This window comes from Vitis vinifera, chromosome 18 (genome assembly GCF_030704535.1).
Source record: "Vitis vinifera cultivar Pinot Noir 40024 chromosome 18, ASM3070453v1".
Lineage (NCBI taxonomy): Eukaryota > Viridiplantae > Streptophyta > Magnoliopsida > Vitales > Vitaceae > Vitis > Vitis vinifera.
Genome location: NC_081822.1, coordinates 14,187,623 through 14,206,407, shown reverse-complemented (window position 1 = coordinate 14,206,407; position 18,785 = coordinate 14,187,623). Strand labels below are relative to the sequence as shown.

Here is an 18,785-nt window from a genome sequence, read left to right as displayed (position 1 = left end):
ATGGAAACATGGGGAAATAAATGCTGGGTCATGTGTTGCAGATTGAGGTGTGTTTTGAGATATGGAGAGTTTTAATGATGACTAAAATAAATAAGAGGTTGTACAAGCGTATAAATTATAATTAAACATCAAGGGTTGAAAGGGGTTTTAGCTTTTGAAGACGAAAGTGGAAAAGGCTTCCTTTGAGCGGGTCTTTAGGGGAGGTGTTTGGGAGGCACGAAACCAAAATGGGCATGTCAAGAAAATTAAGAAAAATGGCAAAAAGGAAAATGGGGTTTGGGGAAGAGAAAAAGTGGGAAATATGTTGCATGGTTAGGTGGATATGTGGGTCCATTTCATATTAATGGCCGACTAGGGAAATGGGACTGTTTTGTTAAGTCCCACAACAGGGAGGGTTGTCCCTTGCTAGAGGCCCTTTGATTAGATGGTGTCATGTTCTCTTCTCTAAGCCAAAACCCCATCCCTAAATTTGAGGACTCCCACACTCCCTGGCCAATCACCTTGAATAGTGCCCAAAACTGATTTCGTCCTTTACTCCCACAATCTCTTCCCCTGCTGCCAGCCTGCCACTGTTGCTTAGCAATCTTCTTATTTCATAACTACTTTTGGGATATAGAGGGAGGAGGGGGTGCAGCTGTCTCATTCCTTTTTCAAGTGGGCCCTCTGCCATTAAAAAGTCGGTATAATTTTCACAAAAAGTTGGGATTTGCATCCAAACCCTCTGAAAAGTGAAAACCTTAGACTAAATCATGGAACTCTTGAATTCAAATATGGGTCTGTCACACAGAGATTCATTCAATCAGTCGAAGTTTAACAATTCTCATCATCTCATGGTATGCAGTGATGTGCCCTAAATCAGGTCATACCGAACAGTGAATGCAGTGGCATAAGGAAGAAGACTGAGAGGGGTGAAGGGCAGATTGATTGAAAGACTGATGTTGTGAAATGTGAAATGGAGTGAGCAGATGAGGTATCATGAAAGAGGAAGCTCTCTCTGTGGATGTGGACTTGTCTTTGGTGATCAACAGTTTGAAAAATAGTGTACCACTGTTGGGGTAGGAAATCTGTCAACCATCAAGGGGTTTCCAGGCTGGTGACATTGCGCCTGGGCTTGAGGCTCATCACTCGACATGTTCACAAGAAAATATAAATGGGCCACAAATGAGGCTGTGATTTGTGGGCTTTTTCTAGTAGAAAATGTGGCCCAAAGAGAACAATGGGGGCCCATTATTTAATAAAACTATACAACATGGACTTGAAAACAAGGACATTCATTGACACTTGTCCATATGTGTGCCGTTTACATCTTGTATTTGATTGTGGGAAATTCTATATTATTGAAGGCACATCACATAAATTGTTTAATAGGCATTTTTTCGTATTTTAATCATATTTTTCATATTTTCTAGTCATGTAATATTCAATAAGTCAATAAGACGAGTCTCATCGGAAAAGCACTTTTCTATAGCAAAGACTGATTCTTTGATTATTCAGTTAATATTTCATCTCTCAGTGATGCCTGACTTGGAATTTGGAAAAGCCAAGTTGTTTGTTAATTAAGTTGAAACTAGAGATGAGAACTTCGGGAAAAAAAAGAGCAAGCTAGGGAATTGAATGATGAATATGGGAAGAATGGTGATAGTTGCAGAATTGAATGATCAACCAGGGTTGATGGTTGAAGATGTAGTGGTGATGGTATAAGACATTACTGCTTCTACTCTTACCTTCAACACACATTTTTATTAAGGCAATCACTCTTTCCACACCAGTCCCCAACCCCCAACAACCATCACCATTCAGGAGCTCCATGTCTTTGTATGTCATCAACTAACCATCCATCCAACACACCCAGATTTAAGCTCCTCAAAAGGAGAAAAAAAAAAAAAAAAACTAACTTCATAAGAAATAATGGCAAACAACAGCCTTAGCAGTAGCTGGAGGGCAATTACAAGACAATCCTTAAATTGGCATGAGTGCAGGTAGTGGGTTCAACAGTACACACCAACTCTATTAATCCAACTTTAAAACTCATAAGGTGTAGTTGATGACTTGTGGGTGAACAAAAGTCTCCAATTTGTATGAGCAGTGTGTGAGCCACTATTGACCAAGTTCCCAAATGGTCCAGCTCATGCCTAATGGCATTGTGATTTTTCTTAAGTCTTTAACTGCTCTTTTGAATGTGGGCAGTCGTTGAATTTCATGGAAATTTGAAAAGGACAGGAGGCCCAACAGCCTGGAATAGTTGTAAATTGTAAACACCAGTTATGACCAAAGAGACGTGTTAGGTTTACTTGTAACTTCCTAGAGTCAATACCCCTAATCCATATTTTAATAATATAAAGTTTCCGGGTCCTCTCTTTTCAATTTGTATTCAAATTTGTGGTTTGATTTCAATGGAATTGTGTTTGGAAGTTTGACTTTACCTACTTCATTATTATTATTAAGTTAAATATCACACATTGGGATTCTTCACCGTGTTTGGTCCCATACCTCACGTTTGCGACGACTTTGAAATCAGAGGCAGAGGTGCACGGGCGATTCACATGCTATTATACTTGGATGACTTTTAATTACCTATTTAAATAATTTCTTTGTGTAAAAATAAAACAACACTTGTTCACAATCCATTTAATAATGTGTGTTAATAAAGATTAACTTGTAACAATGTATCCTCTTTCTCGTTCTCTTAATCTCGTATAAAAACTACTTTATCTTGAGCTTTTGGATATTGAAATTCATTTGAATGTAATAAATATTTGAACATCTATTAAAGAAGGAAATGATACATTCATGTAGGATCATATCAAAGTTTTAATATTCTTTCGTCATCTCATTGATGAAGAATTAAATGATAAATATTTCACGATAACAAATTCGTTTCATCATATGGAATGCTTAAGGGATTGATATGATTATAAAAAAACTATAATCACTCCGAAAGCATCTTGTCATCGAATGTACTTGATATTATAAGATTTCAAATTTGTTGCTTATTACAAATCAAAACTCTTTAAAGAAAACTCACTTGAAGTTATGCGGAGAAAAATTCACTAAAGAATATATGTTTGAAAAAATATTCTCTACTTTTCATATTTCGAATGTGCTCCTATAACATCAAATATTGAAAGTGTCAATTCATTTAATATTATAAATTAATTTCATGTCTTTTCATGATTGAACAAAATAATGAGTTTTTACTGAAAAATCATTAATTTCATCCCATTGGGTCTATGTTATAACTTGAAGTAAGGGCTAATTCTTACATGCTCATGAATGTGGCATAGGTCGGCTAAAAAGAGTACAAGCTAATGGATATAGGCATGAACATGAACATGAACGTGAATAAGATTGAGGATGTGGTTGCGATCATGGTAGATACAACTCTCCATGACATACACTTAGATGGTTTAGACTTCTTTGAGGATACCATTGGAAAAATCGACAATTTAATTTGTGTTGAAAATGTCTAGAATAATTAGATTTGGTTCTATATTATGCTCTTTTACCATCTTATTTCCCCTTAATATATAATTTTTGAGGTTTATTTTACATTTTACTTTTATGTATATGTTTATTTAATATATATATATATATATATATATATATATATATATATATATATATATATTCTATATTTTTATTTGAAGATGCATGGATTCCCTTTAAATTTTTGATAAATTATATGACACCCAAAGTAGATGTATGCCTTATAGATTATGCTACAACACACACAATCCTTTGTAACAAAAAATATTTTTTGAACTCAATATTAACTACAACTAATGTTGATACCATATCAAGTTGTATCCACTAGATTTAAGGCTTAAGAAGAATAATTATTATATTATCGAGTGGAACTAAATTCTTTACTAATGATGCTTTATATTATATCAAATCTAATAGAATTCTACTTTGTTTTAAAGATATTATTTGAAATGGGTATCATATTGAAACTATAAACAATGGTAATGATGAATATTTTCTTATTACTTTAATTATTTTTGGACAAACACGTTTAAAAACTTTGTTCTTTCTCATGTGAGGTATAACACACAACAATAAGACATTAAATCATATGTTGTATTGAACTAGAAGTTTTATAACCTAAACATATTTATGCTTTGGCATGAATGACTTGGCCATATGAGATCCTCCATGATGCATCATATCATAAATAATTTCATGGGTATCCTTAAAAAATCTAAAAGATTTTGATGCTTAATAATTATGGTTCTGTTGCCTGCTCTTAAGTCAAATTAATTATTAAACCATATTTTGCCAAGTTTGTATTTGAATCTTAGCTTTTCTAAAATGCATTCAAAAGGACATTTACGAGCCTTATTCACCCATCTATTGGACGATTTTGTTATTTTATAGTTTTAGTTAATGCTTTAACTAGATGGTCTGATGTCTATCTTTTTCAACTTGTACTATTGTCTTCGCTAAATTACTTGCTCAAATAATTTAACTTAGCACACAATTTCTAGATAACATTATTTTAGATAATATTGATGAATTTTCCTCCCAAACAATCCTTGATTATTGTAAGTTAGTTGATCCAAATGTTGAGTAACCTATTGCTTATGCTCATACCCATAATGAATTAGTTGAATTTCTTATGAAATGCTTACAATGAATTATCATACCATTACTCTTGAGAGAACAACTACCTTTTTCGTTTGGGGACATGCTATTCTCTATGTTGCAGCTTTAATTCGCATTTGATATACAACTAACCATAAATTCTATCGTCTACATCTTCTTCTAGGCTATCTATCCAATATTTCTCATTTATGTATTTTTGGATAAATTATACATGCTTCTACATAGTGTACTAAGCTAGATTCTTAACATCAACTTGGTATTTATGTTAGGTTTATTTCCTCTTCTACTTTACATACCTTGAACTCTTGATAGATGATTTTTTTTTAATTTTTTTATGACACACTTTATATATTATTATTTTAACTAAACTCTTTACTTATCATTAAAGGGAGACAAGTTGATTCTAAAAGAATGATGTGAAATTAGTTGGAATGCATCAAACTTAACTCATCTCAATCTCTATACAAAGCAATGAGAACTAGAAGTTCAAAGAATTATTTACTTGTAAGGACTTATAAATCAATTAAATGCTTTCATTTATGCAAAGAAAATGATGACGTCACATGTAGTGACTATGAACATTGTAACAAAGATTGATAACCTTATAAGACAATTAGAGAATGTTATACCAAATGACTATAAAATATACTTAAAGAGGATAGACTTATCGACTTAAAAGATATCATTCCCAAAAAAAAAAAAAAAAACATAATGAACAACTTATGAAAAACTTGATGCTCCTAAAAAGCTTACAATTACAAGTTGATAGATAAGACTAATGGGTCCAACACGTCCATGAAGTCATGAAAATGTATGGTTAACATCTATAGTCCAACATAAACGAGAGTCATTTAAATTATCCTCTATCAAAGACAAGTTAATGATATTACATAAAGACGATGCTACATATATTGAGCACATCAAAGGAGGATATGTTACTGGTGATTGAACCAAACACATTTAATAAAAATTCATTTATACACATGAGCTTAAAGAAAAGTGGTGAGATTGAGGTATAACAAATAAGATCAAATGAAACTCTAGAAGGAGTGATTTACAAAAGCTCTATCTAAGACAACATGCAAGAAGCTCATACACAATATTGGGATGCAAAGATTCAAAGAATTCCAAACTAAATTAATAAAAAAGGAATAATCATGTTTACACTAAGGGAATATACTAATAAAGATGTCATCATATTGTACTCTTTTCCCTTTCATTTAAGATAATCCCATTAAGTTTTATTAACAAGATTTGTAATGATAGTATTATTATAATCCAAAAGCACTAAAAAATACATTATACTCTTTTTCCTTTACCACCATTTTTCACCTAGCGTTCAGATTATAGTATTCATATAAGATAAGTATTATGATTTCCCGTAGGACTTTATGAGTGATAACAGACCAATAAAGTAATTTAATACAATTTATTACCTTTAATATATAAATAAGAGTATTTGGTTAACAAACCAACAGTTGACTTCATATCTCCTCTTGTTATATAGAAAAAGAAAATTTGCCTGGTTTGGCACTCACCCACTATCTTATCCATATTTATCCATCCCGCGTCACATTAATTTTGCCCTCAATTTAACAAGTCTCTTGTGCTTAAAAATATTTAAAGAAAAAATTATGATAATAAATTTGCCCATATTAAAGGTTTGGCATTGACCCACTATCTAAGGCATATTTGACTATCCTGCTCTACATATGGCTTGCCCTAACTTGTGTTTAAAAATATTAAAAGAAAAAGGAAATTATGGATTTTTGTTTAGCTTTTTATTTTTATTTTGAAGTAAGGAGTGTTGGGGCCTCAAAGTCGAAAAGAAAAATGGCTATATTAGAAGTTTGGTACTTCCACATTATGGTATTAGATCGGACCATCCTTCAATATAGTATAACTTGCGTCCAAAAATAGAAGTACCAAGAAGTAATCTTTTCCTTTTGTTTCTCCTTTTTGATGCATACTACAAGTTAAAAAAGGAGGTTAACATCTCCTCCTTTTTTGATTTTTTTGTTTTTGTTTTTGCTTTTTATGTTTTACTTTATGGAAATATTTTTGTTATTAATATAAATAAATGGAAACCCTTTTTCTTATAGCAACCTTTCACGTTGTTCAAACCGATTGTGGTATCGACATAGCTGGCCATATAGACCGACTCCAAAAAGAGGGGCCACCACCTACGTACGCCGCGGAGAAAATTTCAACGGTCGTATCTTCCACGTTTATGAAGCAGTAGTAACTCCGAAGTTGACCAACGACCAACTTCATCTCCCCGATACGACGTCGTTCCACTCCCCCTTTGACCCCTTCATAAGCCCCCCACCCCCTCCCTTTCGTCTTGTTCACACAGCCACGAGCCTTCTCCCAACTTGGTTTCTCTCTGTGTAGCTCTATCGAAGATGGTGAGGAACGACCTCTTCATTAACATTCCGAGCTTTTTCAAGTGTCCCATTTCTTTGGACGTGATGAAGTCTCCGGTGAGCCTCTGCACCGGTGTCACATACGATCGCTCCAGCATACAGACATGGCTCGATAACGGCAACAACACCTGTCCTGCCACTATGCAGATTCTCCCCTCCAAGGACTTTGTCCCCAACCACACCCTCCAACGTCTCATCCAGGTCTGGGCCCAATCCTCCGCTGTCCCGTCGCCGGTGGTATCGTCGCGGCAGGTTGGGGCTTGGGTCGCCGACATTGAGAACCGCCGATTTGGTGCTCTACCGAAGATTTTGGATTACGCGTCTAGTTCTGATGAGAACAGGAGGTTTGTTGCGAGTTTGGATGGCTTTGTGCCGGTGGTGGCCGGCGTTCTGGGCAATGCCGGCGCTGGAATTGAGATTTTGGAATTGGTTGTTCGGATTTTGGATTTGGTTATGGTGGAAAAGGGAGTCAAAGAACAAATACAGGGATTGATCTTGAAAAGCAACCGCGATCACTTGTCGGCCATCCTTTTGATTCTAGAAAAAGGCAGTTCGGATTCAAAAATCGCATCGGCCAGGATTCTGGAGGCAATCGCAATTGACCCCGAATCAAAACGCTCAATCTCCGAAAGAGAAGGTCTACTGTCCGTACTGTTGCAGTTACTGAGTTCCCAGACCGATTCAAGTTCTCTCGACTCGGTCCTATCGTGCCTAATCGCCATAACCGTGACTCGCCAGACTAAAACTCAACTCGTCCGATCAGGACTCGTCCAAACCCTGGCCAAAACGCTCTCCACATCCAATTACCCGATTTCCACCACCGAGAAGTCCATAAAACTCCTCTTAACGATCTCCAACTGCCGAGACGGCCACCAAGCAATTTGCGAGGATCCGATCTGCGTGGCCGCGGTGGTGCAGAGAATGTCGATGAAACTATCGAGCTCTGCGGTGGAGGACGCGGTGACGGTACTGTGGAGCGTGTGCTATCTCAACCGAGACTCGAAGGCTCAGGAGGCGGTGGCGAAAAGCACTGGGTTGACTAAGATTCTGCTGTTGATGCAGACAAATTGTTCGGCTAATGTTCGGAGAATGTGCTGCGATTTAGTGAAGATTTTCAGAGTGAACTCCAAGTCGTGTTTGGCGAGCTATGATACCAAAACTACTCATATCACGCCTTATTAGACTCAACTTTTTTTTGTGGAACTCCCAAATTCAATCATACTGTCATAGAGCTGAGGATGTAAATGGAAAAAATAGAGAATTTTTGTTCAGTAACCAATACAACAAATTGTTAACAGTTTCAGGAATTTTGTTTTCTCTTTGCTGTTAATTTTCCTGAGAAATTTTGAGGATACCGAGACGGCAGATGTGAGAAAATTCTCCACCAAAAATGAAGAAGTTGGAAATTATTGTTGCATTTGATTTTCTATTACTTTCCTGGACGACCAAACAGAAATGGTTCGAGTTGGAGAGTTCTGAATAACGCGTTTGACACAAGAAGCAAAATAAGTGCAAAAATAAAAAATAAAAAATTAGAGATTCATGAAGACTTGGACCTAATCTCAATTCTCAAATGCAATTATTAGTTTTTTTATTGGAAATGAGAAAGAAGTTTAAAAATGTCAACAGATTATATTTTAATTATTAAATATAAATTTGAACTTAGATTTAAATCTAAATACAACCAGTTCTTCCAATCCACCGCCTGGTTAGCCGATAGCATTCAATGCAGGCTGTTTGGTCATGGTCATTGTTGGAGGCCAAAATTGCTCTCCACTCCATCACGCAACCTTTGTGCGTGACAGTGCGTCTAGCCTTAATGCCACCTTTGACAAGTTCCCCTACTCCTACTATTACTCCAAACATTTTGAAAAAGTTATTTTATAAAATTCCTCCTTCCCAATTCCATTAAAAGCAAATTCGTTTCCAATCCAAAAATTTCTTACCTGCCTACACTTGATAAAATTTATTAAATTATAATATTTGTTTATTATCATCAAAACTTGATTCATTGCCTTTGCACAACCTTGTACTAACGGTTTTATTCTTGTCCATTTTTACGACACAAAAGTTTTTCAAATTAATCTAATATACACATAAAATTTTAAAACTGGGTTTTAACTCATTAATTTAAAAAAAATTTATAGAAAAAATAATCTGAATTTTTATAAATTGGTTTTATATTCATCAATTTAATTTTTTTTTAAATATATACAATTTTTCATAGGTAGCCTAATTATTTCCTGAAATACCCTTTTATTTGATGATATTGGATAAAATTATCAAAAAAAAATATTTTATCATTTTAATTTGATAAAAGTATCTTACAAATAAATATATTATAAATATTTTATTAGATAATATATGACATGCAAATCATTGTGAAAAATTTCTCTAGGATTCTCAAATGATAAATATAATATTTATGATTTTCTAATTGATAATGATTTTATACCCTATATTATATAAATTTACTCATCTTCTCATTTTTTTGTTAATGAAATTTAATAAAAATTTTGTTAATTGACATCAACACTAAAATAAGAAATTTTAAAAATTAAAAATATAATTAAAATAAAATAATTAAAATTTAAATATAATTAAAATAAAAAAACTTAAAAATTTTGAAAAAATATGTCCAACTTATTATTGATATTTATATTTTCTACTCGCTAAAAGTTGATATTTTATTTTTATATTTTTAATTTATTTTTTATTTTTTAAAATTATATTTATAACTTTTTTAATTTCTTATTTTATTAATTCCAAATCAATTCTCACATAACTCTCATTATATTTCCAACTCATTATTGATATTTATATTTTCTATTGGACTAAATAAAAGTTAATATTTTATTTTTATATTTTTAGTTCTAAATTTTTTTTAATTGTATTTACAATTTTTAAAATTTCTTATTTTATTAATTTCAAATCAATTCTCACCATAAAAAAACTCTCAATTACTATTATTAACCCGATACATAAAAATGACATTTTTGAAAATAATTATTTAACTTATAAAAAAATGCTAATATTTTAAAATGTTTTAAAAATAATGAAGATAAATCTAATTTATAAATGTTAAGAGTTCTTTTCACAATTTTTTTTTTTAAATTAATGAGTCAAAACCCACTTTTCCAAAAATAAAAATAAAAAAATCATAAAATTCATTTTAAAAATAAATTTAATAAAAAATTCAACTTTTTTTTACCATCAAACAAAACCAAAATAAACCAACAATTAAACACCTAATATTCAAACATTAATAAAAATAAATGATGACAAAAAACAAACACCCTAAATATTTAGTAACATTTAGTTAGCTCTATTCAAATTCAAGTAAATGTTCACGTTTACTATTTATTTTTCCTTTTTCTATATAAAAGAATAAATTTAAAATAGATCCAAATTAAAATTTTGAATTCCTCCTACTTTTTCCCCCTTTCCCTCCTCACATTTTCATTTGAATTCCTCCTATCATACCGGTGGTCCACCTGTTTTACTTCAGTCTTCACTAACAATATGACTGCCTGTGTATATGACATCTTTCTTAATAGTGGGGTCAGATAAAAGAATAGGAAAGGTAATTTCACTATATTTTTTACCTTATTACAAGAATTTTTGTTTTTAGTAGAACGATAATTCTGAAAAATAGATTGACTATCTTTTCTTTCACATAGAGGAAAACCGATAGGATGGGACTAATTCAAACCCCTTGGGTAAAATAAGAACAGCCCCGCTTTTCTACGATGATTTGTACATAGAAACTATGAAGTTCCTGCTTAGTACATAACTGTTCTCTAAATTATGAGACATCAAATTAAAACATTAAAAATATCCAGAAAAAGAGAATAACATGAAGCAGATATGCTGAAATGGTTGACAAATGGGAGGGTACGAGTGCAAGTGAATAAGAATAAAGGGAAAAGAGATGACCCCCACTCTTCGAGTGTCATGCGGATCTTTAAAGGGAAAGGGATGGCTTTCACGGCTTAAGGTAATACAAGGGTCTTAATTTCTAAATTTAAATTCTCAACTCTACTGAGAATGGCTTTAAAGTTTCAAATTTCTCTGTTTTAAAGTGCTTTCTTATGTGACTAAACATCACATTCATAACATGAACATAAGTTAAAAGATATGCCAGTCAATTCCCAACCCTACCGTGAAACAAATCTCTCTGGTAGCAGGTATCATGGGATTTTCTCTCGGTGCAAGGGCAAGATTAGTTCCAGTACTTGGATCTCCACAGGGGCAAGAAATGTATATATATATATATAGCATCAGACGGAGCAGGTGGGAGAGTTAGGGAAAGGAGAAACAGAATATGATTAAAGTGAAGAATGGTATTCCTTCCTAAAACAACACATGAACAATGAATCTATAGGCGACTGCCTCGCAAATGAAGATGCTTAAGCTATTGACATCAAAACTTGGTGTGTTAAGTTTCAAGTCACATCATATCAATACCACAATTCAGAACCCCAAAAAACAATAAAGGGATGATAACAAAAGAAAAACTATACCAAATAAAACAAGCGCTGTACCACAAAAGACAAAGAAAGCAGTGTAATGTATTACGAGAAACAGTATATGCAATATTTAACATTACCAAGCTATTAGCGAGGTTTACGATCAGCACAGGGTTGCATTGCTCAGTGCCCTAAATGCAACTTTTGACCAATCTCACGAAATTGCAGAATGGACCCAAGAAACCTTCTACTGGGAGAGAATTCCATTTCACGAGGACTCAAAATGGGCATTTATTGTCAAGGAAATCGTTTTAGAACGTGATTCAGTCCCCAAAGCTAAATCAGAATGGACAACGGGGATATTTGACCTGAGCACGGTAAAACCAAGTTGACATTCTGATCCTCTGTAACAAAGAACAGGGCATGGCACCACAAATAGGTATTGGAATAAGTCCATGACGAGCAACAACCTTCTCCACAGAGAGTGATGCAGGAACAAAGAACCATAAAAGGGACTGCCCACAGTTGCTAAATCAGTCATGAACTTGCAAGGAAAATGCAGTTTATGAAGTATGGACTGCTTCCATCAATACCCCATGCTGGAGAAAATGACTTATGTTGAGTAAAAATTGCAGATGGCTTGTTGATGCAGCCCAAAAAGCTTTCACAATTTTAATATGTTAAAACCATGTCGGGTAGTGAATGATTAGCAACAATGAAACACCAATTCATGCATCGCAAAGACCATAAAAGACCAAGTAGCCTGCCAAAAGGTTAAAACAATTAATACCACATGAACTAAAAAGATAAGAATTGGGACAATAAAATAACTTTAAAGTTAGAAAGTTACCCTGTTCAATTCTGTCAATATTCGGTTTAAAACTGAGTATTGGAGAAGAACAGGAAAGGCAAGAGGAAACATGAGAACCAAACTCCCCATTGCGAACACCTCTCACAATTTCAGCAGTAAAAACGACAGGATACCAACTCAACTTTCCCAGACACCCACATCAACACCAAATTGAGAATCCAGAAGTCCACTCAACATGCATGCAAATCATCCAGTGTCCAGCAGCAATAATGGCATTCAAATAGTAACAAAGACCCAATTTGAAATGTGAGAATCTGAAACAACTAAAAATAGTCAAATGACAAATACGCATCCCAAATCTGAAAGTGGCAAAGAAGTGATTCAGTATATAGGTCCACAAAGACAAGACAGAAGAGAGATCCTGTAAACTCCATCTGCTGCTAATACTTTATCCATGCTAGCTAGTGCTTCATTTGCAGAGCTGAAGCTGAAATATAGATTAAAAAAGGGAAAATTACCAATGTCAGTGAATTATTCAAGAAAATTACCCTGCTGGCACACTAGAATGATGATGGAGAATTGACACAGAAAGTAGTGGTTGCCTACCCCCCATTCAAGAAATCAGTTCATCAGGGTATTGGAAGAGCCCTGATCAACGGCGCTCATATGGACCAGAACGGTCACGGCTGTATCTATCATTCCCAGACCCTCCACGACTACCAGCATCCTTGCTGCGTCCACCATAGCGATCCCCATTACGATCAGGACCATAACGGCCGCCACTGCCACCGCCACCCCCACCACCATATTTATCATCCCTTCCACCATATCTACCACCTCTAGCACCTTCACTTGATGGACACTCCCTAGCAAAATGTCCAGGTTTTCCACATTTAAAACACTCCCCACCGTTAGATCCCCGTCCACCTCCATAATCACGGTTACGATCCCGATCATTGTAACGATCACGACCACGGTCCCGGTCCCTATCCCCATCCCGATCTCTTCCAGAGCCTTGGTTTGGCTGGGCTTTATCCACAGTGATAGATCGTCCATCTAGATCCATGCCATGCATTTCCTTAATGGCATCTTCCATTGCTTGCTTGTCATCAAAAGAAACAAAGCCAAATCCACGAGAGCGACCAGAAAACTTGTCCACAACAACCTGTATTTTGAGTAAACATCCAAGCTGTCAGAAGCTTCACCAAAGAATGACATATCCATTCATCAAATTTGACACTAGTAGTATTAAACCAAAACATTTATTCACTACAGTTCAACTTCCCACTTACATGTTCATTCAAGACCAAAATTAGAGGACATTGCTGATTTCTGACACTAGAGGGAATACTAAGGATCTTCAACATTTTGGTATACTACAATTATTCTTCATATTATTCATGGCAGAAATCACTCATATTATCCAGCCTGGGAGTGCAAGCCTCCAACTAACTTGGTTGGCATACCATGGCACAATTAGACCATGAGTTCCCATGTTTGAATGAAGACACTCTGCACTCACTCATCCACTCCACATAGGACATCAAATTCTAGAATTCAGAAACTGGAATTCATCTCTTCATTGTCAGTAATAAAAGAAAATAACAGACGATCAGATTTCATTAAATTTTTTCCAAATAGTTAAAATATTCCAAAGGAAAGTGTTAGATAAGATAAAGCTCAAGGAAATAATAATAATAAAAAAAACGAAAAAACAAAAATCCCTCCGATCATGAAACAACTCAAATTTCACTACATGAAATGAAGTTTTTGAACATTTGGTACCACCCTTGTGGAAAAGAATGGTGCATGGAAACCTATATGAGAAGAAATGAGAAGGGAAGATGACATTCAGTCTACCAAAGATGAAGCACTGATTTATGCAGGTAGGATATAAAAACCTTAAACACATATTATGACAATTATTACCTTCGCCTCAACGAGATGGCCAAATTTTTCAAATGCTTCTTTCAAACTTCTATCAGATGTTGACCATGAAAGGCCGCCAATAAAACAACGGTACTCTTCATGTTCCGACATTTGTTTAACTGGTAAGAACAGATAACGATAGAGCTGAGGGCCCTTCCCAAAATCAGCGATAGAACATGCAAACCAAGAGCAAAACCACAGATCACAATGTATCTTTAATCAATGAGATGCTCATCTACGCGCAAGAGAGAGAGAGCGAGAGAGAGAGAGAGAGCAACTGTTCAATAACAAAATATTGTAATATAGAGGATAAATGTAATATCATAACAGAAGGAACTTCATTGGCACTTGCATCAAAAAAGCAAAGACAGATGGAAACCACACCCAAACCACCCCTCATTAGTATGCTGCCTGTAAATTTGACAAAAAGAAGATGAAGTACCACTCATGCCTGTTTTATAATACCATTTTCTAACCATTTTCCCTTGCTTAACCCAGGTGTCATACATAAAATTACTTTTCACCTTTTCTCACTGCCAATGGGTTCTCTAACATCCATAATCAACTGGCTCAAAATGCTTTGGAACATCTATTTCGAGAAAGCTACCAGTTCAATTTTAAGAAAATTTCCACCATTAAAAGTGTTAAAACAAAATTAGTTAGTCCATAGACATCTTATCATACTAATTTGTTGACACAGGATCACACTCAGACTTAGAACAATGTTGCATACAATCTCTCTATTGGTGGATCAAGGACAAAGAAGGAATATGACTGGATTTTTAAAGATGGAAGACAGCTGTTAAGATTGAAGTCAAGCTTGTCAAAGTAGTACAAGTTGTAAATGTAGAGGTTAATGTAGATAAGAAAGGATAGGAAACATGGGCTTAAAAAAAAAAGTATCACATAGATGTAGAGAAAATTGCCGGAGAAGGAAAAGAAATAAAAGAAAAATGAAAAAAACCAGGCAATCAAGCCTCTGGATATACTAAAACACTCAAATGCTTATTAGCAGTAAACTGATCTTGTTTTACAGCATGGAGCCAAAGACTCTTTAGAGTTTTCTAATTAGGTGAAAACCTTCTAAAAACAAGGCTAGCAAATATAAAAACTAAATAGGACTAAGATTCTCCGAATTAGAGAACTTTCTAACTTTGGTGGGTCAGTTTAGAAACCAATAAAAGATTTCTAGGCTCTGGTAAGTTTTCTGAAACTGTGGCATAAAGGGGGGAAAACTAAAGTACAAATAAAAATAAATACAAGTTTGAGCCAATAAACTTTTCTTCCACTTCGTACCCAGCTTCTCTCATTTCTTAAGCAATGGGGAATTTCAAAATGTCTAATTTTCTTCATCATATTTTCTTTTCCTTCCTATTTCTCTCCCAAAACTGATGAAGATAGCAGACAAAATCGTAATGAAAATACAAATTTCTTCCAAAAAAAGGAATTAATAAAATACTAAGCTTTGGACAAACTTAACAGGACCCAAACAAGAACAAATCAAATAACTAAACTACCACTAATTAACATTCTAAACAATAACAGATTCCCAACGCGTGAATCACTCAAATATCCCTATATTGGTATAATAATTCCAATCAAGAAAAAGAAACCCAAGTTTACTTTCCTTTTCAATGCATGTTTCCTCACTTTGTTTATATGGGTTTTCTTTTTCTTGAAGACCAGTCTAAACGCAGACCGAGAACAGCTCATTGCGAAACCCTAATTTCCAATCTGCAAATCAGATTTGAAAATCACGGTGCTTTAATGGTCCCTGACTCTTTAAACCGTTCAATTTACCCAAAACAAGCCATAGCCTGCCTCTCGATTTTGATTTTAGGTTTTTATGCTCAAGCACCCACTTTTTGAATGACAACTTTGAGGCACAGTAAACCCTAGAATCAAACAATCGAAAGAGGATCGATGACCGCCATGTGTATCTGTACATAATTAATTAGTCAGTGTTGCTGTAGATAAAAAAAACCTAGAAGAACACGATGATGAAATCAAATCCAAGGCGTGAAAATAGCAACCGTTAGAAGCAAATATGAAACGAAAATTGGATGGAAAAGGAGATTACAGATCTGACAAACAAGAAACTACAATTTATGAGAGAAATTAAAGAATCTATACCGAGATCCAACCAACCTTAGGGCCGACGGAGATGTAAGAGATGAAGAGTCTTTGGTGCGTTGCAACTTCAGTGCTTTGCGGGTCGAAAAACAAAAGGGATATTCGGTTTAAAAGGCCAAGATAAGCATGAAATTGGAAAAATGACTTTCTTACTCCTTTATAACACAACAGGCTTCTAGGATAAAATAATAACATATTCGGAACAATAACCACCATATTTAATAAATGTTAGGTTTCAATACACTTTACCATTTACCCCCCCAATATTTTTGAAATATTAGGGTTTAATACACTTTACCATTAACCCCCTCAACATATTATAAATGTTAGGGTTTGGTACACTTTACCATTTACCCCCTTAACATTTTATAAATGTTAGGGTATAAACACTTGCCCTTTTACCCTTCAACCTATAACATATTTGCACATTACTTTCTTGGATTTAAAATTGAACACATTGCACTTTAAACTTCTTAAATACCTGCACTTTGTCTTTTTTTTTTTTTTCGGCCTAATTAGTTTTAATGGACGAAAATATCATGTCTTGTGTACGTGACTGACTAATTAAGAGTAGATTTATAAATTCACTCAACTAAAAAGCCTCAAATAGAACTTTCCCTCCCTCATTCGTCTTCGTTCTTCGTTTGAAGCCCTAACCCTCCAAGCCCTAAAAGCCCCAAATACCTAATGTAAAGTTTATAGATGCAAGGTTGATGAAAAGGAAAAAAGAAATTAAAAAAATGTCACAACAAACTGAGAGATAAACACCTTTGAAAAGGAAAATTCTTAGTTATAAAAATGAAACCCTAAATACTGAAATTTATTCTCTTTCATGAAATTTCTCAACCATGAAAAGAAGTTGTAACCCTAAACACCTTAAATTTATTTTTCCCAAATTTTATCCATTATCAAAACGAAACCCTAACCCTAAACACCTAAATACTCAAAATTTATTCTCTTTGTTGATATTTTCTTAGCCATAAAAGAAAAAATTGAAGCAAAATATTGCAAGATAAAAAAATTACCATTAAAATCCATTTCAATAGAACTCTCAACCCTTTGATGTCTGTGTTAGGTATTTGAGGCTTGGATGGTTAGGGTTTTAGAGGAAGAACAAAGACAAACAAAGGAGAGAGAGCTTTATTTAGGGCTTTTTGGGTGATTGAATTTACAAATCTACCCTTAATTAGTCAATCACGTGCACATGTGACATTTCTGTTCATTGAAACTAACTTCGTCCAATAAAAAAGGTAGAGCGTTGATATTTAAAAAGCTTGGAATGTAATGTATTCAATTTTAAACTTGAGCGGGTAATGTGCAAAACCCATGATAGGTTAAGGGGGTAAAGTGTATTAAATCCTAAATGTTAAATATCATTTTCATAAAAATTATGCTGGTAAAACTGTTAAATTGAGGTTATATTTATAACTTTATTAAATAAATGGAAGTTATTTTTCCAATTTTTCATTTTGGCACAAATATTACTTAGAAATATATCTAACCAATAAGTTGAATTAAAAGTTAAACCAAGCTCAATCAATATGAACCTTATTTATTCAAGTCCAATAGAATGGCAAGGTTTAATCCAAGCTATTCAATTCAATCCTAACCTAGATTTATTTTTCTAAACCATGTTCGAATTAGGTTAAGTTTGGATCAATAAACATTTGTTTGAAATGATATGGTTAATAAGCATTATATAAGTTTAATATCGATTTCCCTAAATATTTTGTTAGGACATTGGGTCTTGTTTGTATGTTGTTAATTTTGTTCCTATTAATGTTTGGTTATAAAAGTCTTTTTAGATAGTGATTTACTCTCCATTGAAGATTAAAGGTGGTTGTTTGTCCAACTAGAAAGCCATAGGTATGTCTAAGAAGGTTTGACTTATGGCAAGGTAGGTTGTTTAAGAGTTATAAATAAGAACAATACCTTTTTAATAAATGAAGATTAATATTTTATAAGTGTTAAAAGAAATAGGGGACACTCGAGCAAACAATAATGCCCAAGCGTAGGGACTACTCAAGCGTTTAGCACTGCTTAAGCACCCAAGGCACTCAAGCGATAGTTAAGTGTGCTTGAGCACTAATTGATCTTCTTTGTTGTACCAAAATACTTAAGCCTAATACATAGTACCTCTACCAGAGAAAAATTAGAGAAGAAAATACTATGATTGTAGTATTCTGGGTATCATCATCGAGGATTGACTTATGAAATTTGTCAATACTAGGATAAATGAATCACTTTTATTTAGATCCTAAAGTGAAAAGCAATTTGGGAATTAACTTTTATGAAATGGAACGAAGTGAAAAAAACTAAATTAGTAACAAAATGAATATTGATTTTAAATTTGATTGATTCAATCTAAGGCTTTCCACAATCTAAATTAAGGTATAAAATTAAAGAGAACAA

General features: G+C 33.9%; 2 protein-coding genes across 7 annotated transcripts; one reads left to right on the top strand and one right to left on the bottom strand.

The window, feature by feature from the left end:
* Positions 1-7,010: 7,010 nt before the first annotated feature.
* Positions 7,011-8,213, top strand: LOC100251262 (U-box domain-containing protein 27). Its single transcript, XM_002264237.4, has one exon. The coding sequence runs from the start codon at positions 7,011-7,013 to the stop codon at positions 8,211-8,213; it is 1,203 nt and encodes a 400-aa protein (XP_002264273.1).
* A 4,308-nt stretch (positions 8,214-12,521) lies between these two features.
* On the bottom strand, positions 12,522-17,421 carry LOC100256416 (glycine-rich RNA-binding protein RZ1A). Of its 6 annotated transcripts, none has more exons than XM_010666675.3 (4): positions 16,389-17,421; positions 14,241-14,384; positions 12,918-13,476; positions 12,522-12,798 (listed from the first exon to the last, which is right to left on the bottom strand). In XM_010666675.3, exons 1-3 carry the CDS (start codon positions 16,587-16,589, stop codon positions 12,964-12,966), a joined length of 858 nt encoding a protein of 285 aa, XP_010664977.2. In that variant the 5' UTR covers positions 16,590-17,421; the 3' UTR covers positions 12,522-12,798; positions 12,918-12,963. The 6 variants fall into 6 exon arrangements, with proteins under 6 accessions (XP_010664977.2, XP_059591044.1, XP_010664978.2 ...); XM_059735061.1 differs by having other exon boundaries at positions 14,241-14,393; positions 16,374-16,604; XM_010666676.3 differs by having other exon boundaries at positions 16,374-16,604.
* Positions 17,422-18,785: the final 1,364 nt, after the last annotated feature.

Excerpts from the sequence above, each read along its gene's own strand:
- LOC100251262 (XM_002264237.4), top strand. The coding sequence starts at position 7,011 with ATGGTGAGGAACGACCTCTTCATTAACATTCCGAGCTTTTTCAAGTGT.
- LOC100256416 (XM_059735061.1), bottom strand. The coding sequence starts at position 16,589 with ATGGTGGTTATTGTTCCGAATATGTTATTATTTTATCCTAGAAGCCTG. Across the intron at positions 14,394-16,373 it reads CTAAGGTTGGTTGGATCTCG|GGCCCTCAGCTCTATCGTTA; the intron begins GTATAGATTCTT and ends GATTTTGGGAAG. Across the intron at positions 13,477-14,240 it reads GCCATCTCGTTGAGGCGAAG|GTTGTTGTGGACAAGTTTTC; the intron begins GTAATAATTGTC and ends CTCAAAATACAG.